The sequence below is a fragment of the Aspergillus vadensis genome, assembly GCF_003184925.1.
Source record: "Aspergillus vadensis CBS 113365 unplaced genomic scaffold BO88scaffold_20, whole genome shotgun sequence".
Lineage (NCBI taxonomy): Eukaryota > Fungi > Ascomycota > Eurotiomycetes > Eurotiales > Aspergillaceae > Aspergillus > Aspergillus vadensis.
Window position 1 is genome coordinate 154,298 of NW_020292058.1, and position 23,572 is coordinate 177,869.

General features: G+C 50.0%; 9 protein-coding genes and 2 non-coding genes across 11 annotated transcripts; 8 read left to right on the plus strand and 3 right to left on the minus strand.

Annotated features, from left to right (window-relative positions):
• The first annotated feature begins 346 nt into the window (after positions 1-346).
• BO88DRAFT_406628 (snoRNA-binding rRNA-processing protein ENP1) lies at positions 347-2,405 on the plus strand. Its single transcript, XM_025707200.1, has 3 exons — positions 347-879; positions 941-1,188; positions 1,245-2,405. The coding sequence occupies exons 1-3, from the start codon at positions 511-513 to the stop codon at positions 2,107-2,109; spliced, it is 1,482 nt and encodes a 493-aa protein (XP_025560317.1). The 5' UTR covers positions 347-510; the 3' UTR covers positions 2,110-2,405.
• Positions 2,406-3,974: 1,569 nt separating this feature from the next.
• hacA (transcription factor HAC1) lies at positions 3,975-5,737 on the plus strand. Its single transcript, XM_025705076.1, has 2 exons — positions 3,975-4,440; positions 4,502-5,737. The coding sequence occupies exons 1-2, from the start codon at positions 4,235-4,237 to the stop codon at positions 5,601-5,603; spliced, it is 1,308 nt and encodes a 435-aa protein (XP_025560318.1). The 5' UTR covers positions 3,975-4,234; the 3' UTR covers positions 5,604-5,737.
• Positions 5,738-5,964: 227 nt separating this feature from the next.
• BO88DRAFT_406629 (putative SNF7 family protein Fti1/Did2) lies at positions 5,965-7,336 on the plus strand. The gene is made up of 2 exons (XM_025707201.1): positions 5,965-6,143; positions 6,264-7,336. The coding sequence occupies exons 1-2, from the start codon at positions 6,099-6,101 to the stop codon at positions 6,852-6,854; spliced, it is 636 nt and encodes a 211-aa protein (XP_025560319.1). The 5' UTR covers positions 5,965-6,098; the 3' UTR covers positions 6,855-7,336.
• Positions 7,337-7,569: 233 nt separating this feature from the next.
• On the plus strand, positions 7,570-7,642 carry BO88DRAFT_t205. The gene has a single exon. It is a non-coding gene; the product is annotated as a tRNA-Lys (tRNA).
• A 414-nt stretch (positions 7,643-8,056) lies between these two features.
• BO88DRAFT_392790 (uncharacterized protein) lies at positions 8,057-11,140 on the plus strand (the record flags this gene model as incomplete). Its single annotated transcript, XM_025705077.1, has 7 exons — positions 8,057-8,247; positions 8,305-8,799; positions 8,857-9,381; positions 9,804-9,942; positions 10,000-10,076; positions 10,131-10,204; positions 10,272-11,140. The coding sequence occupies 7 exons, from the start codon at positions 8,057-8,059 to the stop codon at positions 10,970-10,972; spliced, it is 2,202 nt and encodes a 733-aa protein (XP_025560320.1). The 3' UTR covers positions 10,973-11,140.
• Positions 11,141-11,196: 56 nt separating this feature from the next.
• Positions 11,197-13,470, plus strand: BO88DRAFT_369890 (3-oxoacid CoA-transferase). Its single transcript, XM_025704158.1, has 5 exons — positions 11,197-11,529; positions 11,596-11,880; positions 11,938-12,124; positions 12,182-12,938; positions 13,022-13,470. The coding sequence occupies exons 1-5, from the start codon at positions 11,247-11,249 to the stop codon at positions 13,154-13,156; spliced, it is 1,647 nt and encodes a 548-aa protein (XP_025560321.1). The 5' UTR covers positions 11,197-11,246; the 3' UTR covers positions 13,157-13,470.
• Positions 13,471-13,630: 160 nt separating this feature from the next.
• On the minus strand, positions 13,631-16,203 carry BO88DRAFT_468884 (uncharacterized protein). The gene is made up of 6 exons (XM_025711580.1): positions 15,358-16,203; positions 15,019-15,280; positions 14,554-14,952; positions 14,160-14,480; positions 13,866-14,095; positions 13,631-13,805 (listed from the first exon to the last, which is right to left on the minus strand). Exons 1-6 carry the CDS (start codon positions 15,714-15,716, stop codon positions 13,715-13,717), a joined length of 1,662 nt encoding a protein of 553 aa, XP_025560322.1. The 5' UTR covers positions 15,717-16,203; the 3' UTR covers positions 13,631-13,714.
• BO88DRAFT_406635 (putative MFS transporter) lies at positions 15,731-17,929 on the minus strand. The gene is made up of 4 exons (XM_025707202.1): positions 17,384-17,929; positions 16,805-17,293; positions 16,596-16,737; positions 15,731-16,531 (listed from the first exon to the last, which is right to left on the minus strand). Exons 1-4 carry the CDS (start codon positions 17,797-17,799, stop codon positions 16,142-16,144), a joined length of 1,437 nt encoding a protein of 478 aa, XP_025560323.1. The 5' UTR covers positions 17,800-17,929; the 3' UTR covers positions 15,731-16,141.
• A 973-nt stretch (positions 17,930-18,902) lies between these two features.
• On the plus strand, positions 18,903-18,992 carry BO88DRAFT_t206. The gene has a single exon. It is a non-coding gene; the product is annotated as a tRNA-Asp (tRNA).
• Positions 18,993-19,222: 230 nt separating this feature from the next.
• Positions 19,223-21,014, minus strand: BO88DRAFT_468892 (cytochrome P450; the record flags this gene model as incomplete). The annotated part of the gene is made up of 3 exons (XM_025711581.1): positions 19,223-19,929; positions 19,982-20,818; positions 20,881-21,014. Coding segments are annotated over 3 exons (1,678 nt in total), but the record flags the coding sequence as incomplete, so codon positions are not given.
• A 751-nt stretch (positions 21,015-21,765) lies between these two features.
• On the plus strand, positions 21,766-23,217 carry BO88DRAFT_345741 (putative cytochrome b5 reductase; the record flags this gene model as incomplete). Its single annotated transcript, XM_025703311.1, has 2 exons — positions 21,766-21,859; positions 21,911-23,217. The coding sequence occupies 2 exons, from the start codon at positions 21,766-21,768 to the stop codon at positions 23,215-23,217; spliced, it is 1,401 nt and encodes a 466-aa protein (XP_025560325.1).
• Positions 23,218-23,572: the final 355 nt, after the last annotated feature.

Here is a 23,572-nt window from a genome sequence, read left to right on the forward strand (position 1 = left end):
GTGAAGTAGGCCGAAGTCGGTTTATTAGGCAGCCGTTTAAGGTCAAGTAGTCGTTGATTGAACTCTTCTTGCCAGCTTCAAGGCTCGTCCTGCATCACATGCCTGTTGTTTATGCGCAAGTTGCATGCGACGAGCGGAAAGCAATCTTGTCGCCGATTAAAGGCGGTGAGCTGCAGTATTGCCGGCAGGTATCGAGGGCCAAGTGGTGCCTCGAGATAAGAGGGGTAAAGGCGGTAGAAGATATCATCCAATAAGAAACAGCATGCATAAAGCGGTGAGGACAAACTCCGCTTTGGCGACGCAAAAAAAAAGAGCTCGACAAAAAATTTGAATCACATGACCTGGAAATTTACACACATTTTCCTGGAGGTTGATACCCGAGAGAGAGAGACGATCCACGTTCGCAGTGCCTATTATCCGGTGATTAGGTGGATTTGGTGCTAGCTGGAGCCTTTTGATATCATATAAACTTCGGCTTCTAATACACACATTCAAAGGGGCACCGTCACCATGCCCAAGGCAACATCCTCTCGCTCCGCCGCCGGCCGCCGGCACAATCCTCTAGCTGAGGATTATATGACTGCTGGTCATCTGAGAACTCAATCGGCCAAAAAGTCCAGTCGCAAGTCTCGTCAGGGAGACGAGCAAGAAGATGGGGAGCGCTTCGTTGATGCGAAGATGTCCCGGAAGATCCTGCAAATCGGACAGGAACTGGCTGATGAGGATGCTGAAGAACAAAGAGCCACAGCAGGCGCTGCTGCTGATATGACGAACGCAGCCTTTGATTTTGCGTCTCGCCTGGAAGGCGATGAGGCCTTTTCCGACGACGAAAAATTCCAAGACGACCAATGGGACGACGAAGAGGAAATTGAGGAAGTTGTATGTCACCGGAATCTTTTCTTCAAATTTCTGGGAACCCTTTTGCTGATATGCCGATTAGGAGGTCGACCCCGATGACCTTGATATGTTCAACAAGTTCATTCCTGCAGGCGACGAAGACCCGATATTCAACCCCAGTGGACCCGAAGCCGAAGGTCAGACTAGGAACCTAGCCGATCTTATTCTGGAGAAGATCGCGGAACATGAAGCGAAGCAGGGCGGAGAGAGCGGCGGGCCCTTCATTCAGGGTGGTGGACTACCGGAGGATGCTGTTCAAATACCCGCGAAAGCGGTGGAGGTGTATGAAAAGTGAGTACGGATTGCGCCGTGTTGCGGTTCACGCAAGGCTAATCGAAAAATCAAAGGGTCGGCATGATACTTTCTCGCTACAAATCTGGACCTCTTCCGAAGCCCTTCAAGATCCTTCCTTCCGTGCCCAACTGGCCCACCCTTCTCGATATTACACGGCCTGAGTCTTGGACGGCCAATGCTGTCTATGCCGGTACGAGAATCTTCATTTCGTCGAAGCCAGCAGTCGCACAAGAGTTCATCTCGACGGTGCTCCTTGACCGTGTTCGGGAGGAAATTCACGAGACCAAGAAGCTCAATGTCCACACCTACAATGCGTTGAAGAAAGCGCTATACAAGCCCGCCTGTTTCTTCAAGGGCCTACTCTTCCCCTTGGTTTCGAGCGGAACGTGCACACTACGAGAAGCCCACATTGTCTCTTCTGTCATTGCACGTGTCTCTATCCCGGTCTTGCACTCAGCTGCAGCATTACTCCGCATGTGTGATCTCGCCGCTGAACAGTCGTTGCGCTCTTTGGAAAGTACCGGTGCAGTGAACATGTTCATTCGCGTTTTCCTGGAGAAGAAGTATGCGCTTCCCTACAAGGTGATTGACGCCCTCGTTTTCCATTTCCTGCGCTTCCGTGCTACCGACAATGATGCCATGATGACCGATGGATCCCGTGAAGCCAACAAGGTTTACAAGCTTCCTGTCCTTTGGCACCAGTCTCTGCTGGTGTTTGCGCAACGCTACCGCAATGATATCACCGAGGATCAGCGTGAGGCGCTTTTGGATTTGCTTTTGGTCCGTGGACACAAGGATATCGGACCCGAGGTCAGGCGGGAATTGCTGGCTGGCAGAGGACGAGGTGTGGTTGCACCAGATCCGGAGAACCAAGGTGCTATTGATGCCGGTGATGATACGATGGATGTCACGTTATAGACGAAATGCTGCGGGACCGCGTTGGGAGTGTAAACTGGGAGGCGAGACGAGGTGCTCCCCGGTGACTTCAAAAAATTTGCATCTTGCTATGATTCAATCACGAGTCGTGACCGGCATGGGCGTTATTTTTGGGCTATTGAATTGTTACATCCATTTCTTTTGTTTCTTAGGCACATATTATTCCCACGGTTACACATGAGTTTGGCAGCTAGGTGCTCTCATTTGAGCACAGTAAAAGGTAGATAAGAATCAACCCTTTGGATAGAAGAACGAGGGGGTGAACACAATTTGTTGTCACGTACAGCATTGTTTTCAGAAGCGCATGCCACCATTCATACATCATTCCTACGTTCCGACGGAGTGCAACAAAGCGCGAAGGGGGCGGCCCCAAACCTGACAGGGCTGTTGGACTTCTATGAACCGTTATTAATTAAGTACGGGATGCTTTTTGCTCCCTCTCCCCCTCTCCCCCACTCCCCCTGTCTCTCGACAATTGTCTACTCCGTATATTGCGTTTAAGCTAAGATCAATCTAACGGCGAAGGGAGACCGTCGGACTTAATTATCTAGATATCAGACCATGACCCGAATAGTACTGTGTATGCGCATTGCGCAATAATTACTCCGTCGAGGGTGACCCCCGTGTTTCTGGTACATTCCACCCGCTAACCTAGTCGGTCAAGGAATGCGGGAAATTGAATAACAAGTTCCAGACCCCAAAGATACTGGCGCTCCAATGATTTCCCCTGCCACGCCCACAATATTGGAAGCCCCCTTCTGGCCCCATCTTTCACACCTTCCGTCTCTAAGAATGGCGCCACGGTGGATCAAGTTCCACGAATTCACTTTGTCTTATCACCAATGAAATGCGCCAACCACGTTCTTTGCCCCCTGGAGACTCTTCAACCTAGCCCTGGATGCCACACTCAAAAGGGGTGCACAATAAGAGTCCAGACGCGTTCACACTTCACACATGACTGGTAATTAATGATAACATCAATGGAAAATAAAGCCTCCCCAATCGAAAAACAGATACAATTATACACTGCACATAGAAGAGCGAAAGCAAAGGCTGTATGCAATACGGAATATAACTACTATCTACTAAAGATTGCGGATTTAATTGCCAGACGAAGTAAGACATCGGCGGGGGTCATGTTCAAAGAGAGGCAGTGCGAGAGATAAAAATGGCACAGGCAGCATCGGAAGAATAATCACCGTGGGGAATTGGGCTAGAACAAAATGGAATGGAGTAAAGTCCGTCAATCATCTAGTCTATCTAGTATCTAGTATCTAGTATCTACGTACCTATCTCCAAGGTATCTCCGGAGTATGATCCGCAAGATTGCGAGTTGAGACCACAAGAGGGGCGCAGGGAGCCACTGGGGGTGGGTTCCACCTTGAGAGCGAGACTTGTCGCAGGTAAAGAGGGCTTTGAGACGGAAGGTGTGAAAGATGGGGCCAGAAGGGGGCTTCCAATGTTGTGGGCTTGTGGCAGGGGGAAACACACTGGGGATGGGGGGGGTCTCTCTCTCCCTTCGCAGTCCCTCCCCTCCCAAGCATTTGGCTTACAGAGCGTACTGTGTAAAGTTACGGGGAACCATGGTGCCTGGAGTATTTACCGTACGGTCATTTGGGGCGCAAAGGGGCACATTCACCCAACCGGACATTGCACAGGGGCGTAATGGGTCTGTAACGGTTACCGGAACTTGGCTGACGACGATGACTCCGCCCCCTTACTTGCAGGGAGGCGGCCTGATCTGACCACGTTGGCCTTTTAAAGAGTCGCTCACTCCCCCAGCTCTCTCAGTCGATCAGGAAATCGTCCTCACTCTCATCCTTTTATTCTTTCTTGGTTATTGAGGACACCTGTCCTTCTTGGCCCTATTCCTCTTGTTGTCTGGTACACTTGACCCCAGGCACCACTTGGCCAGGCCTGGCCCCCCCAGCTTCCCCCGTTATGACACCGTGGCCTGTGTTCCTGTGACACGGGCAAGCAGACCTCCTCCACAACAAGCTGTGTTGACCTACATCACCGTCCTCCCTTGCAGTGCGGTTTAAGATAAGGCTCATAGTAATTTGATTGATCCACAATCAAAGATCAACCACCTGTCACGCTTGCAGTAATGGAAGAAGCATTCTCTCCAGTCGACTCCCTCGCCGGCTCCCCGACGCCTGAGTTGCCATTGCTGACAGTGTCCCCGGCGGACACGTCGCTTGATGACTCGTCGATGCAGTCTGGGGAGACCAAAGCGGAAGAGAAGAAGCCTGTGAAGAAGAGAAAGTCATGGGGCCAGGAGTTGCCTGTCCCGAAGACTAACTTGCCTCCGAGGTAAGACATTCATATCCAGATACATCTATATCTATTCACATGATGCTAATTCGACATCAAGAAAACGGGCCAAGACTGAAGATGAGAAAGAGCAACGTCGTATCGAGCGCGTCCTTCGTAATCGTGCGGCAGCACAAACATCACGCGAGCGCAAGAGGCTCGAAATGGAGAAGTTGGAGAATGAGAAGATTCAGATGGAACAGCAAAACCAGTTCCTTCTGCAACGACTATCCCAGATGGAAGCCGAGAACAATCGCTTGAACCAACAAGTCGCTCAACTATCGGCTGAGGTCCGGGGCTCCCGCGGCAACACTCCCAAGCCCGGCTCCCCTGTCTCCGCTTCTCCTACTCTCACCCCCACCCTGTTCAAACAAGAGCGCGACGAAATCCCTCTTGAACGGATTCCTTTCCCCACACCCTCTATCACCGACTACTCCCCTACCTTGAGGCCTTCCACTCTGGCTGAGTCCTCCGACGTGACACAACATCCTGCAGCGGTGTTGTGCGACCTGCAGTGTCCGTCGCTGGACTCGAAGGAGAAGGAAGTGCCCTCTCTCTCTTTGACGTCGGCTCAAACCCTGAACCTCACGCTGCCGATGATCTTGCAGCTCCTCTTTCTGACGATGACTTCCACCGCCTATTCAACGTTGATTCACCCGTTGGGTCAGATTCTTCAGTCCTTGAAGACGGGTTCGCCTTTGACGTTCTCGACGGAGGAGATCTATCAGCATTTCCATTTGATTCTATGGTTGATTTCGACCCCGAATCTGTTGGCTTCGAAGGCATCGAGCCGCCCCACGGTCTTCCGGATGAGACTTCTCGCCAGACTTCTAGCGTGCAACCCAGCCTTGGCGCGTCCACTTCGCGATGCGACGGGCAGGGCATTGCAGCTGGCTGTTAGCGAGCAGTTTCGCCAGGGAGATGCATCGGCTATCGATGGTAACGGAGTCCAATGGAGCTGGGAGTCCTTGTTGACCTTGGCGTGGACGATAGACCTACTCGAAAAGCCGGGACGACGCAAACGAATCTTGAGCGGTTTGAAATCAGCGAAAACTGGACGGCGAAGTAATATTGGCAAGTCTCAAAGGAGTACACGGAGTTCATGGAGTTCACGAAGCACCCAAGAGGCGTTGACGTCTCTCCTGATGGGCAAGCATAGTTGAGGTTCCGGCTGTAAATTATCATAAATCCTTATAATTTTATCTTAGATTTTCAATACAGCAGTCAATGGACTGCTTCATCATTTTTCCTTTCGCTTCTTGTCACCGACAGGTGACTCGGAATATTAGTTTCTGATCCCGTTGGATTTGCAAGTAGCTGAGCACCATAGTATTGTAGGTACCACATCAATTCTTTAGGCATCAGCCGTAATACTTTACTGCCATTATTGTCCACTGTAGTCGGCATGCAGGTTGGAGTGGCACCTCCGCGCGCAGCGGATACGGCGATCGGGATGACGTTGCCACGCAGTCCCCCGCCCTCACCATCTAGACTGTGACTGTCTGTCTGTCCACCGGGGCTGAATGTTGCCTCCCGCTCCCTATCTTTTGACCCCAAACTTCCTATCTCTTCCATGCGCCCAAGCCTCACTTTTTGCCTAGATACCCTTTTTATGCCCACTCTTTTTTCGTCACCTGTTCCTTCAGTCCTAGAACAAAATGGTTCGGAAAGATCCTATCTTTGAAGCCCGCACCAATGTCAAGGTAGGCGGTGCCCCATTATTTCCCCTCTCTGCGGCAACATTGCAGCGTTTGCCCGCTTATCAACGCTCCCTTGTCTGAGTAATTGTCAGTTGGCTGATTTTATTATTGTCCATCTTTTAGCTACACTCTAATCGACTGAAAAAGGAGGCCGCCCGTGCGGAAGCGACCTTTAAATCCGAGAAAGCTAAGGCCGACAAGGCCATGAAAAACCGCGAATTTCAGATCGCCCGCATCCATGCCGCTTCTGCCGTACGAGAAAAACGCAGACAGGTGACCCTCAAGGCGGAGGCTGCCAGAGCAGATGTCATTATCAACGAGCTCAAGGCTGCGCAGAGCACTCGGGACACGTCTCGGACGCTTGCATTGGCATCACGGGGCCTGGATGCTGCTTCCAAGAGTGTAAATCTTGAGAGCTTGGTTTCCCATGCGAACAATTTCCTGGCGCGCTCCGAAGATTTCAAAATTGCTAGCAGTGCGATCGAGGATGTTGCGCAAGGGATCTCTATGCAGGAGAATGGCGCAGAGGGTGAAGCCGATGTGGATCGCCTGATGGAGCAACTTGCTGATGACGCTGGGGTGGATCTTCGGATGGCTTTGGAGCAGGATGCTGCTGCTGCTCCTAAGGAGGAGGTTAAGGCTCCGAAACAAGTTGACACTGAAGTTGAGGATGGCTTGGATGCTAGGCTACGAGCTCTCAGGGCGACCAACTGAATTTCAACTACTTCGTTTCTATCGTCCTCTACTGTCACGTTAACTTCGGTCTTGTACTTGTTGATATGCTTTCGGATTCGGCGAACTATAGGGGTAACTAACAGCGCGTTGGGTATTTTTAGGGTTGAGGTTCAGTTACTTTACGTATTGAGAGTATATTGTTCTGTGTGCGCTCATGACTATATGACCCATCACCATGCTATGCTTTACATGCTTTGTGGGTTCTTGCAATCTCTTTCGTTACATACCCGTGAAAATCGCACTTGCTGCATACATTCATCCCTTGCCATGCATTTGAAGGATTCCCAAATGGTCGGTCTTATAAGAGAGATGCACTTTTTCTCTGCACAGATACTGTTCGAGTGATATAGATACCTTTTCTCATATTGTCATCTTCGGTCCTTTCTTGAATTGGTACGTTTATTCCATACACGTGCTCTATTTTCTGTCCATGGACGATTATGGAGCATTGTTAAAAGGAGAATATGTTTTTTTTCCCATACACTCATCGTGGGGTACCATCGTCTATTCAAGACAAGTGTTTCAAGGAGCGCTGACATGGTCAGTTTGTAGGAATATGGCCGCTAGTTAATAATACATATAAAAAAGGGTGTACAGAGGAAATTCTCAGTAGGCGCAGCATTATACTTCCTTACCCCTTCACGGCTATTGTAGACTTATAGATTCTAAATAAAAAGCGTTATTCAACGAGCAAGCCCGGCTAGCTCAATCGGTAGAGCGTGAGACTCTTAATCTCAAGGCTGCGGGTTCGAGCCCCGCGTTGGGCTTTCCTTTTTTTCCCAGAACAAAGTATGTTCTGTCAACTCACCACCCGGCTAACACGAGTTGTCCTTCGTTTTTCTTCTTCCACCCGTCTTTTGCTATGCTTGTTTGTACCTTATGCTGCCAATTCAATCGACCTCTCGTAGGCATTCTTACAGTTCTAGCATAGCTGAAACACTTTTCCAAAGCCACAGCCGTTTCCTTCCAGATGTTGTTCCGCCGCTGTCTATGAATGCCGCGTAAAATATGTTTCCGTGATCGTTCATTCATCAGCCACTGAGCCACATTTGATCCGGGCCGTGTCATCTTCATGAGCCGGTAGTATGTTTCCAAGACCCAGCCACGAACGTTGGGATAGCGAGAAGGCTATATACACTCCATAACCACAAAGCTGCTTGAGTTAATTATTGTAACAGGCGATGGATAGCTCCGCTGCGTTGGATCCCAACAAAGCATCTCATGGTCGACAAGCCGCCTGCTTGAACTGTAGGAAAAGCAAGGTCCGGTGCAATCGAGGCCAGGATGATGCGTCGTGTAACAGATGCAAACAGGCCAATGTTGAATGCATCATCCCCAGTCACCATGTCGGTAGACAAAAAGGGGTCAAAAAGTACGCGTTAAACGCATTGATCTTCCCAGGACCATCAAGCTAACCTGGTGAAATTAGCAAACGCAAAGGCCTAGAGAAAGCATTACATCAGATTAAACAGGCCATAAAGAGACCGAGGAGCGATGCCTCAGGGTCTAAGGCAGCCCAGAAGCTCATATCAGACCTTCAAGAAATGCTCAGTAATACACGCGAACAGCATTTACATAGCGAGGCGGACGACCAGTCCGAGGATCTTGACCGGTCCTATACATACCATTCGCCCCGGGATAATATCGGCGATAATCTGTCTCTAGATGATGCAGAGAATCCATTGCAACTACTCGCACGTGCCTCTGACCTGCAGCTGTCGCCGACTGAGACGCGTGGTGCACACAAATGGCCACCTTCAACATTTCCACCCGCAGGCATGCTGCAGAACAGCACCGAGGAAAGCGACCCTGCCGCGCAATCATATTTTGTTCCCATCAGGGCAAGCCTAGATGTTGGCCCGGATATAGACCCTATCGACATCGGTCTTGTAACTCTGAGTGAAGCCGAATCGCTTTTCTCCTTGTATGCCCAGACTGCGTTAACTATATTTGTGCCTTCATAGCTTACCATTGATGCTAGCTTTTACCAGAACCTCGCACATACTCGATGGGGCCTTGACCCCTTGGTCCATACTGTCTCGTTTGTGCGGGCCCAATCCGCATTTCTATTCACCTCAATCATGGCCGCAGCTGCACTGTTCTTGCCATCTGCTACAGCACTGTCGAAGCGGCTATCAAGACACTGCAAGACATTGGCCCAGAATGTCATTGTCCGACGCCACAGATCTGTTGAAATCGTCCTAGCCTTCATGGTAAATGTTCCATGGATGGAGCCAGGTAGTTGCCTAGGTGATGACGATACATGTTCCTACATTGCCATGGCTCTAACTGTTGCTTTGGATCTTTCGTTGAACAAGATTGTGCTTCCATCATCTAGCTTTGAGCAGAGCCTACTTAGGAGACTCGCCAAGGCCGAGACTATCGATGCAAAAAGAGCTCTATACATGGACCGATTTGATGGCGTAGAACCGACATCTGCGTGGGGCCGAAGACTTCTTCGAAGGCGCGAGAGAACTTGGATAGCGCTGTTTGTTCTTGAAAGAGGGTAAGCATTTCACCAGAAGCTCTGCTATTATACCTGGAAGGCACTGCCACCACACCAGCCAGGTTCTTCCATACCACACTTCTCTCGTGACACACCCTGCTGCCTACCTCGGAGAAGGGTAATGCTTTCCCCTAATAAGGTATTTCTCTTAGTACAGACAGAGGCCCTTCTATCTTCCTGATAGAGAGTTTACCTATCCGAAGATAGAATTCTGCCTCGGGCTTGAAATTGATCAAAACTACAGATAATAGAGCCTCTGCCCGTACTAAGAGAAATACTTTACAAGGAGAGAGCCTTACCCTTCTCCAAGATAGGCGGCAGGTTGTGACATGAGTGAAGCGTGATGTAGAGGAACTGGCTGGAGTGGCGGTAGCGTCTTCCTTATACATAGGTGTAGCACCCGTCTAATCTTTGGCTTGCAGTGTATGTTTAGCTCGCGGACGAAGCTATACAGTTCCTTCGACAGCCCTTATAAACCATTGCGATAAGTGGCATGTGTCTGATTTTGCAGACTCGCGCGATGGCCCGATGAATTCCATGGCTGTCCTCAGACGGAACCTGGTAAGTACACTGGCGGTCTCATGCGTACGAAAGGACCTTCCTGACCGGAGCGAATAGGATGGTCTCTTCCTGAGAGTAAAAGCCAATTGCGATAGCCACCAGGCCACAGATGCCGGGTCTGAGGTGGCGCAATCGTACGTGTTCACCCCACAAGTTGTGAACCCGCGAATAACTCACGGTGTACCCAGGATCAAGAATATAATTGAAAGCTTCTACGACCAGTGGTATGAGATATGGGCATCCGAGATAGGGGAAGGTCACTGTAAGTCCCTTGTAGGGGTGTGACAGGCTCACAATAACCATTGTACAAACGGCTAATCTACATCAAGCACGCACCCTTCCACCCTATGTGGAGATTCTTGTAACACATACGAGATTATCGACATATGGTGGTGTTATCAATCACCCTACAGCGCCCGTGGAAGTCAAAAGATTCTTTCGTGCCGCCGGCCTTTCTTCTGCACTAAACGTCTTGAGAGCAGCTATACAAGGAGAGGCGCGATTGAAGTCTATGCCCAACAACACAGTCATCATGATATCCTTTGCTGCATGCTCAGCACTTAGTCTTAGCGTCATGCCAGAAGACAGCAGGTCTAGTTTGGCGCCGAGTGTTCATAATCTGATCGAGGAAACTGCAGGTGTCCTCGAGCGTATTGGAGCTACTACCCGCCATAGGAACGGCGCCTCTGTTCTCTATGGGCGCTTTTTAAGGGCGCTTGTCAGACGCGCTCCTGTCAGCGCAGGCTCCCAGAATGGACCGCGGGGCTTGGTCGAAACGGGGGCCCTACAACCTCCGCCAGACTTGGATGGGTATTGCCCGGTGGCTTCCGGGACACAGCCATCTTCGATACCGTCGACTTTTATATGGCCTGAACCACTCAGATTTTCCGCCATGTCCGATGACCAGATCATAGACGCAGTGAACCGGGCTGGCACTGCATTTGGGACGACTGTGCCTGACGTCCCACTGGATGACCTAATGACTTGGGACTGGTTCGACGTCGGAAATGCGGCAGATTTTGGCTTCTGAATGGGTGGAAGCTTGCGCGCAGATCGGTGGCTACGCGGATCGATGAATGATTTCATTTCTAGTTCCGATCCGAAGGGTCCTGGGAGCTCCGCCGCTCGGCGACTAGAAGTAGCACCGAGTGCCGAGGGGTGCCGTTCTCAGCTTCCCATATTAACCAGCCCGATTCCCTGCTTTTTTTTTTTTTTTTTTTTTTTTTTTTTTTTTTTTTTTTTTGGATAGCCTCTGCAACACTTTTTCGACTGCTATACAGATTGTTCTGTCGCCACGAGGGAAAATGGCAACCATTCGATTATCTGCGTTGGTCTTGTCGCGAAGGTTGATGGTTCGTCCGCAATGCTATCGACGGTCGCAACCACTCACGAGCCTCTATGCGCCTCCCGCTACTAAAGCCGGTAGCCGGGCCAGATACTCAACTTCTACACAGGAGCAAGCTCCGCGGGCTCCGAAGATTGATCGTGCCGCTTCAAAGTTATTCAAAGATGCGGATGCGGCCGTGGCAGATCTGAAGAGCGGGTCAACCATTCTTAGTTCAGGCTTCGGCCTATGTGGTGTCGCAGGTAAGGTCTCTCCTCGCGCTTTGCCAGATTATTATACAGTTTGACTGACAAAGAAATCTACTGTAGAAACGTTGATCTCTGCGATACACCGCAGAGGGGCCGAAAACTTGCATTCCTTGACGGCGGTTTCGAACAATGCTGGTCTCGCTGGGAAGGGCGGGCTGTCTACCCTAACGCAAGCTGGACAGGTCAACAGACTCATACTTTCCTACCTGGGAAACAACAAAGCTCTGGAGAAGAAATACTTGACGGGAAATATTGCCATCGAACTGTGTCCACAAGGCAGTCTGGCCGAGCGACTACGTGCTGGAGGAGCTGGGATCCCCGCATTTTATACCCCCACAGGAGTTCGTGAGTTTTTGATCACTAAGGGATACATGATATAACTTACTGAATCATTTTTGGCAGATACTCTGCTTCAGAAGGGAGAGATCCCGGTGCGTGTGGACGAATCCGGAAAGGTGCTCGAGCATGGCAAGCCCCGCGAGACAAGGGAGTTCAATGGCAAAACTTATATGATGGAGACTGCACTCAATGGGGATGTGGCGATTCTCAGAGCATGGAAGGCAGATGCTGCAGGAAATTGTGTTTTCCGGTAGGCATTTTTTCAATGCTCTCTTACATACGAGGAAATGCTAATGATGTGTCTTAGTTACACTACGAAGGCATTCGGCCCCATCATGGCGAAGGCAGCAGCCCTTACCATTGTGGAAGCCGAGAACATTGTCCCCGTTGGCTCAATCGACCCTAACGATGTTGATCTACCGGGAATATTTGTTGATAGAATCGTCCCCGCAACCGATGAAAAGCATATCGAAATCAAGAAATTGCGATCTGACAAGGGTGTTGAGGAGGCAAACAAGAAGGCAGAGGACGCTGCGACTGTCCTGCGGAACCGGATCGCCAAGCGGGCTGCTCGGGAACTCAAGCAGGGATACTATGTTAACCTCGGTGTTGGTATTCCTACACTGGCCCCCTCATTTCTGCCCGAAGACGTAAAGGTTTGGATCCAATCCGAGAACGGTATCCTGGGAATGGGACCTTACCCGACCGAAGAGGAAGTTGATGCGGATATCATCAATGCCGGCAAAGAGACCGTCACTCTGGTACCGGGCGCTTCCACATTTGATAGCAGTGAGTCGTTTGGAATGATCCGCGGCGGGCATGTAGATGTGTCGATCTTGGGAGCTTTGCAGGTCGGTGCGAACGGCGACCTGGCGAACTACATGATTCCCGGCAAGGTGTTCAAGGGAATGGGAGGAGCCATGGACTTGATCTCCAACCCCGAGAAGACCAAGATTGTGGTTGCCACCAGCCACTCGGCAAAGGACGGATCTCCGAAGATTGTGGACCAGTGTAGCCTTCCTCTGACTGGCGCCAACTGTGTCAGCACTATTATCACTGAACTGGTAAGTGGGAAAAGAGCACTGGCCAATGACGGCAATCAGCAATCTTTTAGGGAAGGAAAGACAGAGCTAACAGCGGACTATAGTGCGTCTTCCAGGTCGACCGGGCCAAGGGCGAGCTTCTGTTGACGGAACTGGCCCCAGGCGTGGAGGTCGAGGAGATTCAGAACAAGACTGGGGCGAAGTTCACGGTTGCGGAAAACCTGGAGATCATGGAGTAAAATGAGTCGAGGCTGTATATACATGTTATGAACCGCTCCTTACCTGTAAATCTACTTCTTTGGTTATATATATTGTCAAGGCAAAGGGGCAAGGGATATGGATTTGATCTGTCTGATCTCCAGAGATTGGGTTGCATGGATGGGAGAAGTAGTGGTCAGAGACCACGCAGGAAGAAGAGGAGGCAAAGGATCAGCTGGCCCTGGCTGGAGTGAAAGTCTCAACATTATGCGGAGTATCATTCATTACTCTTGCCCGGCCTTCTTCATCTCATTGATCCATACCGTGACCAGGAAACCAACCACACACATGATAGAATAGATTAATGATATACTTAGTACTACTGCATGCAAGCTAAGGTGAACTTATCCAGCTTTCAAAGACTGTATTGTATGTATCTATATTGAAAATACTCCAGAGAACCAGTAGTAGTACTAGCTACATAGCCGACGACCCCAAAAGGGCATTTAAGAGACGTATAAACTGGCATCTATTCTGTTATTACCCTCTCCAATGTCCTTTCTTGCCAACATAGAGGAGATAGAGATGCGGCATATGTATCATGTTTGCAATTGCACCTCCAGGAGGACATTCGGAATGGCGGTGCTATTCGCCGGCATGGAATAAGTGAAGTTCCAAAACCTAAAGTCACTGTGAAATGGGTTAGCTTATTGGTCACCAACCAAACAAGGCGCTAGAGGCTTTAATTACTTGATGACTTGATCGCTCAAGCTATACGAAATGTTCAAGCTGTTCGGGTTCATATTGCCCGACACGGTAACATCCAGGCCGACAATGTCCTCCCAGCCGGCCACATTCCTCTGGGTCTCAAACGGAGATACCAGGAACTGAAACTGGGATGCCGACGTTCCTCGTGGATAGGTCAGGTTCAGGTAACCGGGTCCAACCTCAGCAGTCAGGGCCGGCTCCGTCGCATATAACTGTGGAATGTATGTTAGTCATGGCTGTCAGGTCAGCATCGTTGTTATAGGAAGAAAAACGCACTGTTATCCACCCTATCCCAGCCCCAGTATCCCACTGAATGACAGCCGGGTTAAACTGTGATGGATTAATAGCCGGGCCACCGACAACAGACTCATTGAAGGTCTCTGCTCCAATGCTGATGCCTTCACTCAGCCACGCAGTCACCTGTCGAGGGAACGAGTCATATGGAATAGAGTAAGCGGAAGTGTTGACCGTATGCTCACCAGGGAAGGCCTTCAGGGCTTGGACGGCCGATGACGGGACAAGCGAGTTGTGAAAGTTCGACAGGATAGCTATCAGGGGTGAGATGGAAAAGTCGGAGTTATGAGACATCATATACACCTTGTGTTTTATCGGTTGTTAGCGCCCAGTCCCAACCAACGCAGTAATAGTCCCTTCTCCCGCTCCTGCTCACCTTATCAATAACCGGGGAAGTCTCTTTCCCGACCAGAGACCAAATATGTCCCGACATGATACCAAAGTACTTTTGCATATCAAACCCATAAGCTCGATCCCAAGGACCAGCGAGGTTCTTCAACCCAGCATGATACAGCTCCCCAATGGTGTCCCATGTATCCTGCAACATCTCTTTCCCTTTCCCCTTCATGACCGAGTCCTCTGCAGCATACTTGGCCCACATGGTTAGCGCAATCAGGGAAACGCCCGTGTACGTGGCACTGTTGAATTCCGAAAGCGTATCTGCGCGATCGAACAGCTGGATGATCTCCTTTGCGTACGTCTCACCGGAATTGGTCATATTCTGGTCACCAAGTTTGCGTCCCGTCCAGCCTGTGATGATGGCACGCATTAAGGACTGCGCAGCCAATTAGTCAGTTAACGCTCACTTATTCGTATGAAGAGTTAATGATTCCTCACGCACCGGGTTCGTATACGAGGGATACAAATTATCATCATCTACTCCACCGACGCGATAACTATCCCCGGTCGTGTCATTGTAAAGCGAGGCATGCATCAGCTGCGTCATATCTGCATCGATCAGATGCGGGAACTCCTCGAGCGCAATGATAAAGGCTGTGCCGATGAACTCTCTCCAGTTCGGGTCCCAGGTATCGTAGATAATGGGCGGGTATGCTGGGGTTCCTACTGTAGGTTCTTCAGGGTACTGCTGGTAGTCTCCGTACCTGTGTGAGATGCATAGGCCGGCCGGTTAGTCAATTATTTTAAGGGGAAAATGAATCCCCAAGTGCCAATCACCCACCATTGATCACTTGTATCCTTGAACTGCGCACCTATCACATTTCGAATGATAGTCATGGCCTGGGCTACATCATCTCCTTGATCCCGAGCCAACAATCCCACGGCATACCACACGGACGTCCTGGTATCGTGTCGCAGCGCCGTCGCAGCACTCGGATCATAGACATATCCCGCCGAAGCATCGTATATCCGATCGAGGTAATCCATTGACTCTGTGAATAGCTGGCATGTATTTGTTGACCAGGATGGCTGGCACCAGTCATTACTATTGCTAGTACTGGCTGATACCGCCAGGGTAGTAGATCCGACGAGTGCGAGCACGAATGCTCTCAGATACTGCGACATTTTGTCTAGAAACATAACCAAAGAAAATCCGAGTTAATCCTCACAAAGTACGCACAAACAGCGAGAACAGGGAAAACCAGTGTTTTATCTACATCATCGCTTTCCATTTGCGGGGGAAGAACAACACAACACCACCGACGCCCATTATTGGTGCGAGTTCTTTTTCCCCCTCTCCCCCTCTGTGGGGTTCGGGTTTATCGCAAGATTTGTTTGTTGACTTCGGACTTTTAGCCGGACTGCATGGACTGATTGACTCTGTTATACTAAATTCTAATCAATCGGGTTGGGATCGGCCGAAATGCGGGGTTGCAGGCGAGCTAGCATTTCATTTATCCCAGTCCCTATCTATCTGCCTATCTATTTATCCCTTAAATTGTTCGATCACGGATAGATAGATAAGATAGAGTCATTAGGATATATGAAAAGATGTTACAGAGAGTCTAGGCGGCTTCTTCATCTTCATTCCTTGGTGCCGGTCGCCGCTGCTGCTTTTCCTTTCCGGCAAAACTGAGCAGCATGCCAATGTCATAGACAGCCTTCAAAATACCCGCAATGGTGAATGATAGCCCGAAAACACCTCGATCAGCCAAGATACCGGTCAACAGAGGTCCAAGGCTCTGGGCACAGGTTTTGACGACATTAATGGATCCCATGATAGCCGTGCGACGGTCCGGCGGCAGCGCTGCAGCAAGGAAGGCCGAGCGAGGAGCCACATCCATAGTTTGAGAGCAGGCGCGGAGCACCAAAAAGGTCAGCGCCAGCGGGAGAACCGAAGGAACTGGGATGAGTGCCAGACAAATAGCGGAGGGAAGATGAGTGAAGACCATGGTCTGCAGTAGTCAGCAAGAAGTGGCCTGATGTTGGAAAAGGATATATATCTTGGAGAGAGCGAACCTTGACATTGCCAATGCGCTTGGCGATGGATGAGGCCACCAGCACAGAGGCCGCAGAGATAAGGCTGGTTGTGAAGAAGATGGATCCGAGTGACCCTTCAGGGAGGGAGAACTTGCGCTTAAAGAAGTATGTCATCCACGACCTTTAGGACATGTCAGTATCATCGAATCATATAATTTCTGGAACCACTCCTCTTGGTGGATACATACAAAGATGCTAGTCCAGAAGCGAACGAGTCCAATGCGAACAGGATCGCAAGTCGCAGAAACAAGGAGACGACCTCGGAATCGCCGAGGAAGGAAAGGATCGATTTCTTCTTCTGAGGCTGCTGCTCTTGAGGGGCGGCGTTGGCCGTTTGATCGCCCAGAAGAGGTTGTCTTTCACCATCATTACTAGACCGTTGCGCAGGCTTCTTCTTCTCGGCCTCGACAGCGGAGCTCAATGCAATAGACAGGAGAAACTTGAGCGCGCCGATAGCGGCGTAGGCAAAAAAGATGATTCGACAGGCGGGAATATAGGGCCATCCCCAGATTACCTGAAGCAAGTTGATGGCCCATCCACCGGTCATCATGCCCAGGGCTGTTCCCGCATTGCCAATCAGCGAGTACCAAGCGAAGATATCGCTCAATATCTCTTTGGGGGTTAAATGGGCCAAAGTTGATTCTTCGACAGCCCGGAAGGGGCCAATTTCGTTTCCACTGTTATTGAGATTGTGAGCACGTATGCCCAGACATTGTCGGGGATGCTATAAATAGTCGGATGTTTCGCTCGGATTTCGGAAAACTCACCTCGGACTTATGACACCGAAGACGGCCGCCGCCAGAAGGACCCAGTAATTGCCGACCGAAGCAAAGAGGATGCCGCTGCCGACCATTAAAGCTGAACCCAGGGCGAGGACGGCCCTGCGACCCATGGCGTCGGCGAACAGAGTAAGGAGGAAGCTGATAGCAACATCGCCCACCAGGGTCAAGGTCATGAAAAGACCGATGCGTTCATCGGAGATATCCAATGCTGAGAGATAGGCAGCCAGAATTAGAGTTGAACCACCGTAAGCGAAGAGACGCACAAAGCGCTGGGCGCAGAGCAGTTTGACATCTCGAGGGGATTGCCAGACTGAAGTCAGGCCAAGTTCAGCGAGGATAGGGTGATGCACACGCGTTCCTCGCGAAGAAGCGGAGGAAGGTGGATCGGACGGAGCCGACATGATAATAATGCGCCCTTATGTAAAATAGGCAATCAAAACCCTCAATTGAGAAAGTATGGTAGTAAATATACAGTTGTAAATATAGACAAGAAGAAAAAGATGCAGAGAAGAGAGGGAAAAGAAAGCGAAGAGGGGGGAGGAAGAGAGTAGAAATAGAAGAAAGATGGAGGGGACGGGAAGGCGGGATTGAAGTTCTGCAGATCGTCTCCTCCAGGCAGCCAGGCACCCCATCCAGGGTCCAATCCAAAAACATCAATTAATCGGCTGTCATCAACGCCTCCAATTGGACCTCATTCAAGTTCCGCCATTAATGCAGTTAGAAGAAGTTCATCTTGCTCTGAAGTAAGTACTCCACGAAATACCCAGCATTTTGGTCAAATCATGTTGGAAGTTAGTATGTCTCGGCCAACATAACACGCCCTAATCCTTCCTCTGTCCAAATCTTTCTACTTCTAAACTGATCTCATACTCCTTTTTATCATAGTTAATTAGTTAATGATATCCCAGTCTCTCGTGTCTTATATTGACCCCTTCCGCTTCTCCATTTCACGTAGAAAGAGCTATTCCCTCATTGAGACCTTCACCTGTTGTAGCCACACCAGGACATTCAGTCTCTTATTTGCCAAACTACGGCCAAAAAGGCCCGATGTTGAATTTAGCTCCTCCTTACGAATTTATGAATATTTTCTTGTGTTCCACATTCCAATCTACTACGGAGCATTCAGCTGGTAGGTAGTTGTAGGTACTATAACAACCAGATGAGTAATAACTACCGAGGGTGGCCCACTAATAGGGCTGATAGACCCTCAGCCTTACATTAGAAGTCAACCATTTCAGACTTCATTCATCTAAACATCATAACCTACCCACAAAAGAAAAGTGATAGTAGCTGTAATGCTTATCAATATGAAATTAAAATAGTTCCATAGCGTTGCAAACTTGTGGCTCCTCGTCATTTATTCAGTTAACAATGCAGATAATCCAGAGTCGCGAGAGGGAAAGTCAAGCGAAGCGATGGACAGAAAACAAACCAACCATGGATCTTCCTACGCTCATGAGTACTGTTGTATATAACAATAAATCACAATTCACAGCATATAACATCCTCGATGGTCTAACGGTCATGATTTCCGCTTGTCAATCCCTACTGGGAACAAGCGCGGGAGACCTGGGTTCGACTCCCAGTCGGGGAGATGTCTTTTTGGTCTTTCTCTTTTTGAATCGTCCGGCCCTATCGGGCACCATAATGTCTTGGTCAAATTTTATTTTTGTAAAGGGTTAGATGACAGGAAACACGAGAATCAGAAAGGAGAAATCTATCATTATGTAAGGACAATATAAACGCTATTCTATTTACAAAAACGATCCACATCAAAACACACTCAACAAAGGCTCCAACTCTCATCCCTCTCTCAGTAACCGTTCAAAGCGATGCGGTCATAGGAGTTTCCGTCTTCGGCGGCCACTTGACGCGCCGTTCAGCACGCACATACAGGTTATTCGGCCTGATCAGCTGGAACATAGGATCGTACTCAATCGGGCCGTCAGTCTCCTTGGTGAACTTGTACCGGTACACCAGTTTCGGCAAGAACACCTTAACTTCTTGCAGAGCAAAGTTGAAGCCGATGCACATCCGAGGACCGGCCGCAAAGGGAATGTAGGACGATTTGTGTCGGTTCTTGACCTCTTCAGTATCCCATCGGTCAGGGTTGAAACGCGTCGGGTTGTCCCAGACGTCGGGATTGTTATGAAGGTGATGTAGTGCGCCGATGACGACCGAGTCTTCAGGCAGTTTGTAGCCACCAGGCAGAATCATGTCCACTTTGGCTGTACGCGCGGGTTGGTAGGACGGGTTGTGTCGGCGCTGGGTTTCTTTGATAAACTTGTCCAGGAATGTCAGACGGTCAGTCAGGTCAGCGGTGATTTGCGTATCGGCGTCGATGCCATTATCCACGAGCTCTTGCAGGAGCCTATCCTGCACACCAGGGTAGTTGACGAGACTGTAAATCAACCATGACAGCAGCGAGCTAGTGGTGGTGAAGCCAGCTCCAGTTGCGACAACCAGGGCTTGGATTAAGCTCGTTTTGGGCAGCTTTTCGCCTTTGTTATCCGTCGCCCGGATAGCGTAGTCTGTTCGGCAGTTAGCGGCGGTCTGGAAGGCGATAGCTCCGGGTTAACATACCGATCATGTTATGGGCTTTTAGGGCGGCATCCTGAAGTGGGAGATCCTCAACACCACCACGACTAGCGTTCTGGATGGACTCGTCGACAATGTTCCAGACCCGACCACGGATTTGTTGAAGGCGTTTAGGATCTCCGAAGGGCAGTTTGGCGTACCAGTCACCTCTGGCAGTGATCTTCTTATTCAGTTCAAGTGACTCGGCGATCAGAAGGATCAATTCATGCGGGGGTGCATTCATGTTGGAGAAGTGCTGGAAGTCAATGCCCAAGACTAGCTTTCCAACCGCCTGAGAGCCAAGCTTCAACATGTATTGATAGACATTCCACGCTTCGCCTTGCTCATCAAAGGCATCAAACACTTTGAAGGCATCCTCTACCGTCTGCTGCATGACTGGCGCATAATGACGGACAGCCTTCGGACCGAATGCGGGAGGGAGAAATTTATGGGCGGTTCTCCATTCAGGTGTGTCGGTGTCGCCGAGAAACACACCCGCTTCTTTGTTTTTGATTGCATGAAGCGGATGGGATTCATTGATTTTCTTAGTAAAGAAATCACTTTCCGAGAAAACAATCGCACTAAGTTCTGGGTCGTTCGTGTGGTATACCGTGCGGCCGTAATTAGTAGTCTTGAAGAGAGGCCCGTACTGCTCAAACAAGCGCTGGTGGTTGCCCAAGTGATCGGGATAGATTTCAAAGAAATTTCCAATTATCGGAAGCCCCTTTGGCCCTGGGACCTCTCTCACTGGTTTCCCATCAATGGCGATACTGATTGGGGTTTCAGAAGCGATGATCTCAGCCACACTGGTGAAGACGGCGTCTTCAGACTGAAAGCCAATGCCTAAAGTAGTCAGCTTGGAGGTGATGCTGGAAAACGATAACGAGAGCTAGGAGGTTTAATACCACTGGGGTCAACTATCGCAAAATGCGCAGCGATTAGGTTTCTAAGGCCATCATAATCTAGCGATGAGTCCACTTCGATCTCTCGAGCGGTTGCCACGGGCTCACCCAGGAGATGAAAAAGCTTTGCAGACATGATTAGTGTGGATGTTGAAAATGTCTCGACCGGCGGTTGGGGAGATTCTGCCTGCCAAGGGTCATCGTAGAGCTTTATAGAGAGTACGTACTATCTCCAATAAAACCATCCCCTTCGACAGACAAATCAGGGCGAACGACCCAGATTGACAATGAACCCACATAGACCGGTCATGGTTTTCGCTATCCACATAGCACGAAATGGAATGGTTTCTGGTTTCAGCGATAGTGCACGAATCGCGTTCATTCCAAAGACAATTATGCGCATAGACATTGAAGGCCTCGGTGCCTGCCTCGGTTGTTTCGTTAGTCGCCGTCACCGAAAACTCGAACTAACTGCAAAGAAGACAACGATCGCCACCCCAGTCCCACTGGCTAAGGAGTTTCTGCCATGAAAAGGAGAAGGCTATGGCAGGCTCAAACCAAGAGGTGGGTGGCTTCATCGGCTACGCCGTGCCGACCCTCCAGTCGGGCCGTTAAGCGTCAGACGTGGCCAATCTCCGAAGGAATGATACCGGCCGAGCTAAGCGTTGCGAGACTTTTAGCAACGCAATGTGGGTATCAAGTTGACAATTATGTCGCGCTTCATTAGACGCATACCGCTGCTATACCTCGGAATAAAAATTGGCAGTTATAATGCCAGAGCCCTGGTTCATTTCGTTCCCTCCCAGCAGAACGGTTATCCTTTAAATTTCACCAACTCTCCTTCAACCAAAAATGGCCCAACCTGAACCCTTGGACTCGACAGCCACAATGGGAGCTGATTCCCAGCTTGCCGAGTATACATTGGCCGATGTTGCCAAGCATAACCGCAAGGATGACATCTGGATTGCCATCCACGGGCAAGGTAAGGGCTTTCGAGGTGTTCACATGATGGGTTACTGAAGCTGTTACATAGTATTTGACATCACCGAGTACCTGCAGGACCATCCAGGAGGCGTGGATGTTCTCCTTGAGACCGCAGGCACGGACGCCACCGCAGATTTCGAGGATGTCGGCCATTCGGAAGACTCCAGGGAGATCTTGCAGGAGTACTTGATCGGTACCCTGAAGGACGCTAAAAAGTTTGTTCCTCCAAAGGCAGTCCGTGTAATTACCCAGAAGCCAGAGAAGACCGAAAACCCAGCAACCAATCGTTCGTCGCTCCTAGCAGTCACTGGGACCTTAGGAGCGGTAACGACCCTGCTCTACGTTCTGAATCGGAAGAGTCCCGGAGTTTTCGATATGAGAAGAGTTCTTGGCAGTGCCATGCCAAAAGAGTTCAGTGGAATCAGACTACCAGGCGGTGGATTCGCCAATGGATTCCTCGCAGCTACGCTTTTCTCCTGCGCAATTGGCAGCGTAGTGGCGCGCCAAGCTGCCAAAATGATGAAGATCGAACATGGGTTCATGCGCTATCCTCCGCATATCAAAGCTCGGAAAGTGGCCCGAGCAGACCCTCACATGGCAAAGGGCTTCCTCGACTCCAAAGAATACCAGCGTCTACCCCTGATCCAGAAGGATTTGTTGTCGCCCAATGTGTACCGATTTGTATTCGCTTTGCCTGATGCCAAGGGGGTGATTGGCCTTCCCATTGGACAGCATGTTGCCATCCGCGCTATTATTGATGGGAACACAGTGAGCCGATCATATACTCCTGTCTCCAACAATTTGGACGTGGGCCGACTCGAACTGGTCGTCAAGTGTTACCCTGATGGCCTACTGAGCGGCAAATACCTTGCCAACCTGAACGTTGGGGACGAGGTGGAGTTCAGGGGACCCAAAGGAGCCATGCGCTACAGCCGAGGGCTGTGTGCCAAGATTGGAATGGTAGCTGGCGGAACAGGCATCACCCCCATGTATCAACTGATCCGGGCTATTTGCGAGGACGAGCGTGACACGACCGAGATCAGTCTGATCTATGCTAACCGGAGCGAGGGGGACATCCTGCTGCGCAAGGAGCTGGAGGAATTTGCTCGCAAGTATCCCAAGAACTTCAGACTTTGGTACATGCTAGACGCGGCCCCCGAGGGGTGGATATATGGGTCGGGCTACGTGAATGAGACTGTCCTTCGTGAAAGGTTGCCAGTCCCGTCGGCAGAGACTAAGGTTATGCTCTGTGGGCCCCCAGGCATGGTAAACGCGTGTAAAAGGACCTTGGGCGCCATTGGATTCCAGACGTCAGGAACGATCTCGAAGATGAGTGACCAGATCTTTTGTTTCTAGGTAGAACATATAATATAAGACCCGATTAATGCTCCAGGTTTATTTTTCTACTCATTTTTTCACTGAAATTGTCCGTAATGCTGGGGGATGATGCCTGAGAAATTTGTTTGTCGTTCAACTTGAGCGACGATGGTCACTCAGCACGGGCAAGGCCCGACTGGCCGGCAAATCAGAGGGGCTAATACGTACGGCTTAGTGGATGAGGTTATGACAAGGGTCAAGAGGGTCTGTCATCTCGATGCCTGAGATAACGGACCAAGCCCGAGTACACAGTAAGTGTGGTGTTACTTTGTGAGCCGTTATGTGTCATTTGTGCGTGGTTGGGAGAAAATGGAGCATTGTATGGACTAGTCTT

What these genes read in the sequence shown, in the direction of transcription:
- BO88DRAFT_468884 (XM_025711580.1), bottom strand. Translation starts at nt 15,716, where the DNA reads ATGTTTCTAGACAAAATGTCGCAGTATCTGAGAGCATTCGTGCTCGCA. An exon ending in AAGGATACAAGTGATCAATG is followed by an intron (nt 15,281 to 15,357) that starts GTGGGTGATTGG and finishes CATCTCACACAG; the next exon opens with GTACGGAGACTACCAGCAGT. An exon ending in CTGGGATAGGGTGGATAACA is followed by an intron (nt 14,096 to 14,159) that starts GTGCGTTTTTCT and finishes TACATTCCACAG; the next exon opens with TTATATGCGACGGAGCCGGC.
- hacA (XM_025705076.1), top strand. Translation starts at nt 4,235, where the DNA reads ATGGAAGAAGCATTCTCTCCAGTCGACTCCCTCGCCGGCTCCCCGACG. An exon ending in AAGACTAACTTGCCTCCGAG is followed by an intron (nt 4,441 to 4,501) that starts GTAAGACATTCA and finishes TTCGACATCAAG; the next exon opens with AAAACGGGCCAAGACTGAAG.
- BO88DRAFT_369890 (XM_025704158.1), top strand. Translation starts at nt 11,247, where the DNA reads ATGGCAACCATTCGATTATCTGCGTTGGTCTTGTCGCGAAGGTTGATG. An exon ending in GCAGGAAATTGTGTTTTCCG is followed by an intron (nt 12,125 to 12,181) that starts GTAGGCATTTTT and finishes GATGTGTCTTAG; the next exon opens with TTACACTACGAAGGCATTCG. An exon ending in GCACTATTATCACTGAACTG is followed by an intron (nt 12,939 to 13,021) that starts GTAAGTGGGAAA and finishes AGCGGACTATAG; the next exon opens with TGCGTCTTCCAGGTCGACCG.
- BO88DRAFT_406635 (XM_025707202.1), bottom strand. Translation starts at nt 17,799, where the DNA reads ATGTCGGCTCCGTCCGATCCACCTTCCTCCGCTTCTTCGCGAGGAACG. An exon ending in TTCGGTGTCATAAGTCCGAG is followed by an intron (nt 17,294 to 17,383) that starts GTGAGTTTTCCG and finishes TCTCAATAACAG; the next exon opens with TGGAAACGAAATTGGCCCCT. An exon ending in GCTTCTGGACTAGCATCTTT is followed by an intron (nt 16,738 to 16,804) that starts GTATGTATCCAC and finishes CATGTCCTAAAG; the next exon opens with GTCGTGGATGACATACTTCT.
- BO88DRAFT_406629 (XM_025707201.1), top strand. Translation starts at nt 6,099, where the DNA reads ATGGTTCGGAAAGATCCTATCTTTGAAGCCCGCACCAATGTCAAG. An exon ending in AAGCCCGCACCAATGTCAAG is followed by an intron (nt 6,144 to 6,263) that starts GTAGGCGGTGCC and finishes TCCATCTTTTAG; the next exon opens with CTACACTCTAATCGACTGAA.
- BO88DRAFT_406628 (XM_025707200.1), top strand. Translation starts at nt 511, where the DNA reads ATGCCCAAGGCAACATCCTCTCGCTCCGCCGCCGGCCGCCGGCACAAT. An exon ending in AAGAGGAAATTGAGGAAGTT is followed by an intron (nt 880 to 940) that starts GTATGTCACCGG and finishes TATGCCGATTAG; the next exon opens with GAGGTCGACCCCGATGACCT. An exon ending in GCGGTGGAGGTGTATGAAAA is followed by an intron (nt 1,189 to 1,244) that starts GTGAGTACGGAT and finishes GAAAAATCAAAG; the next exon opens with GGTCGGCATGATACTTTCTC.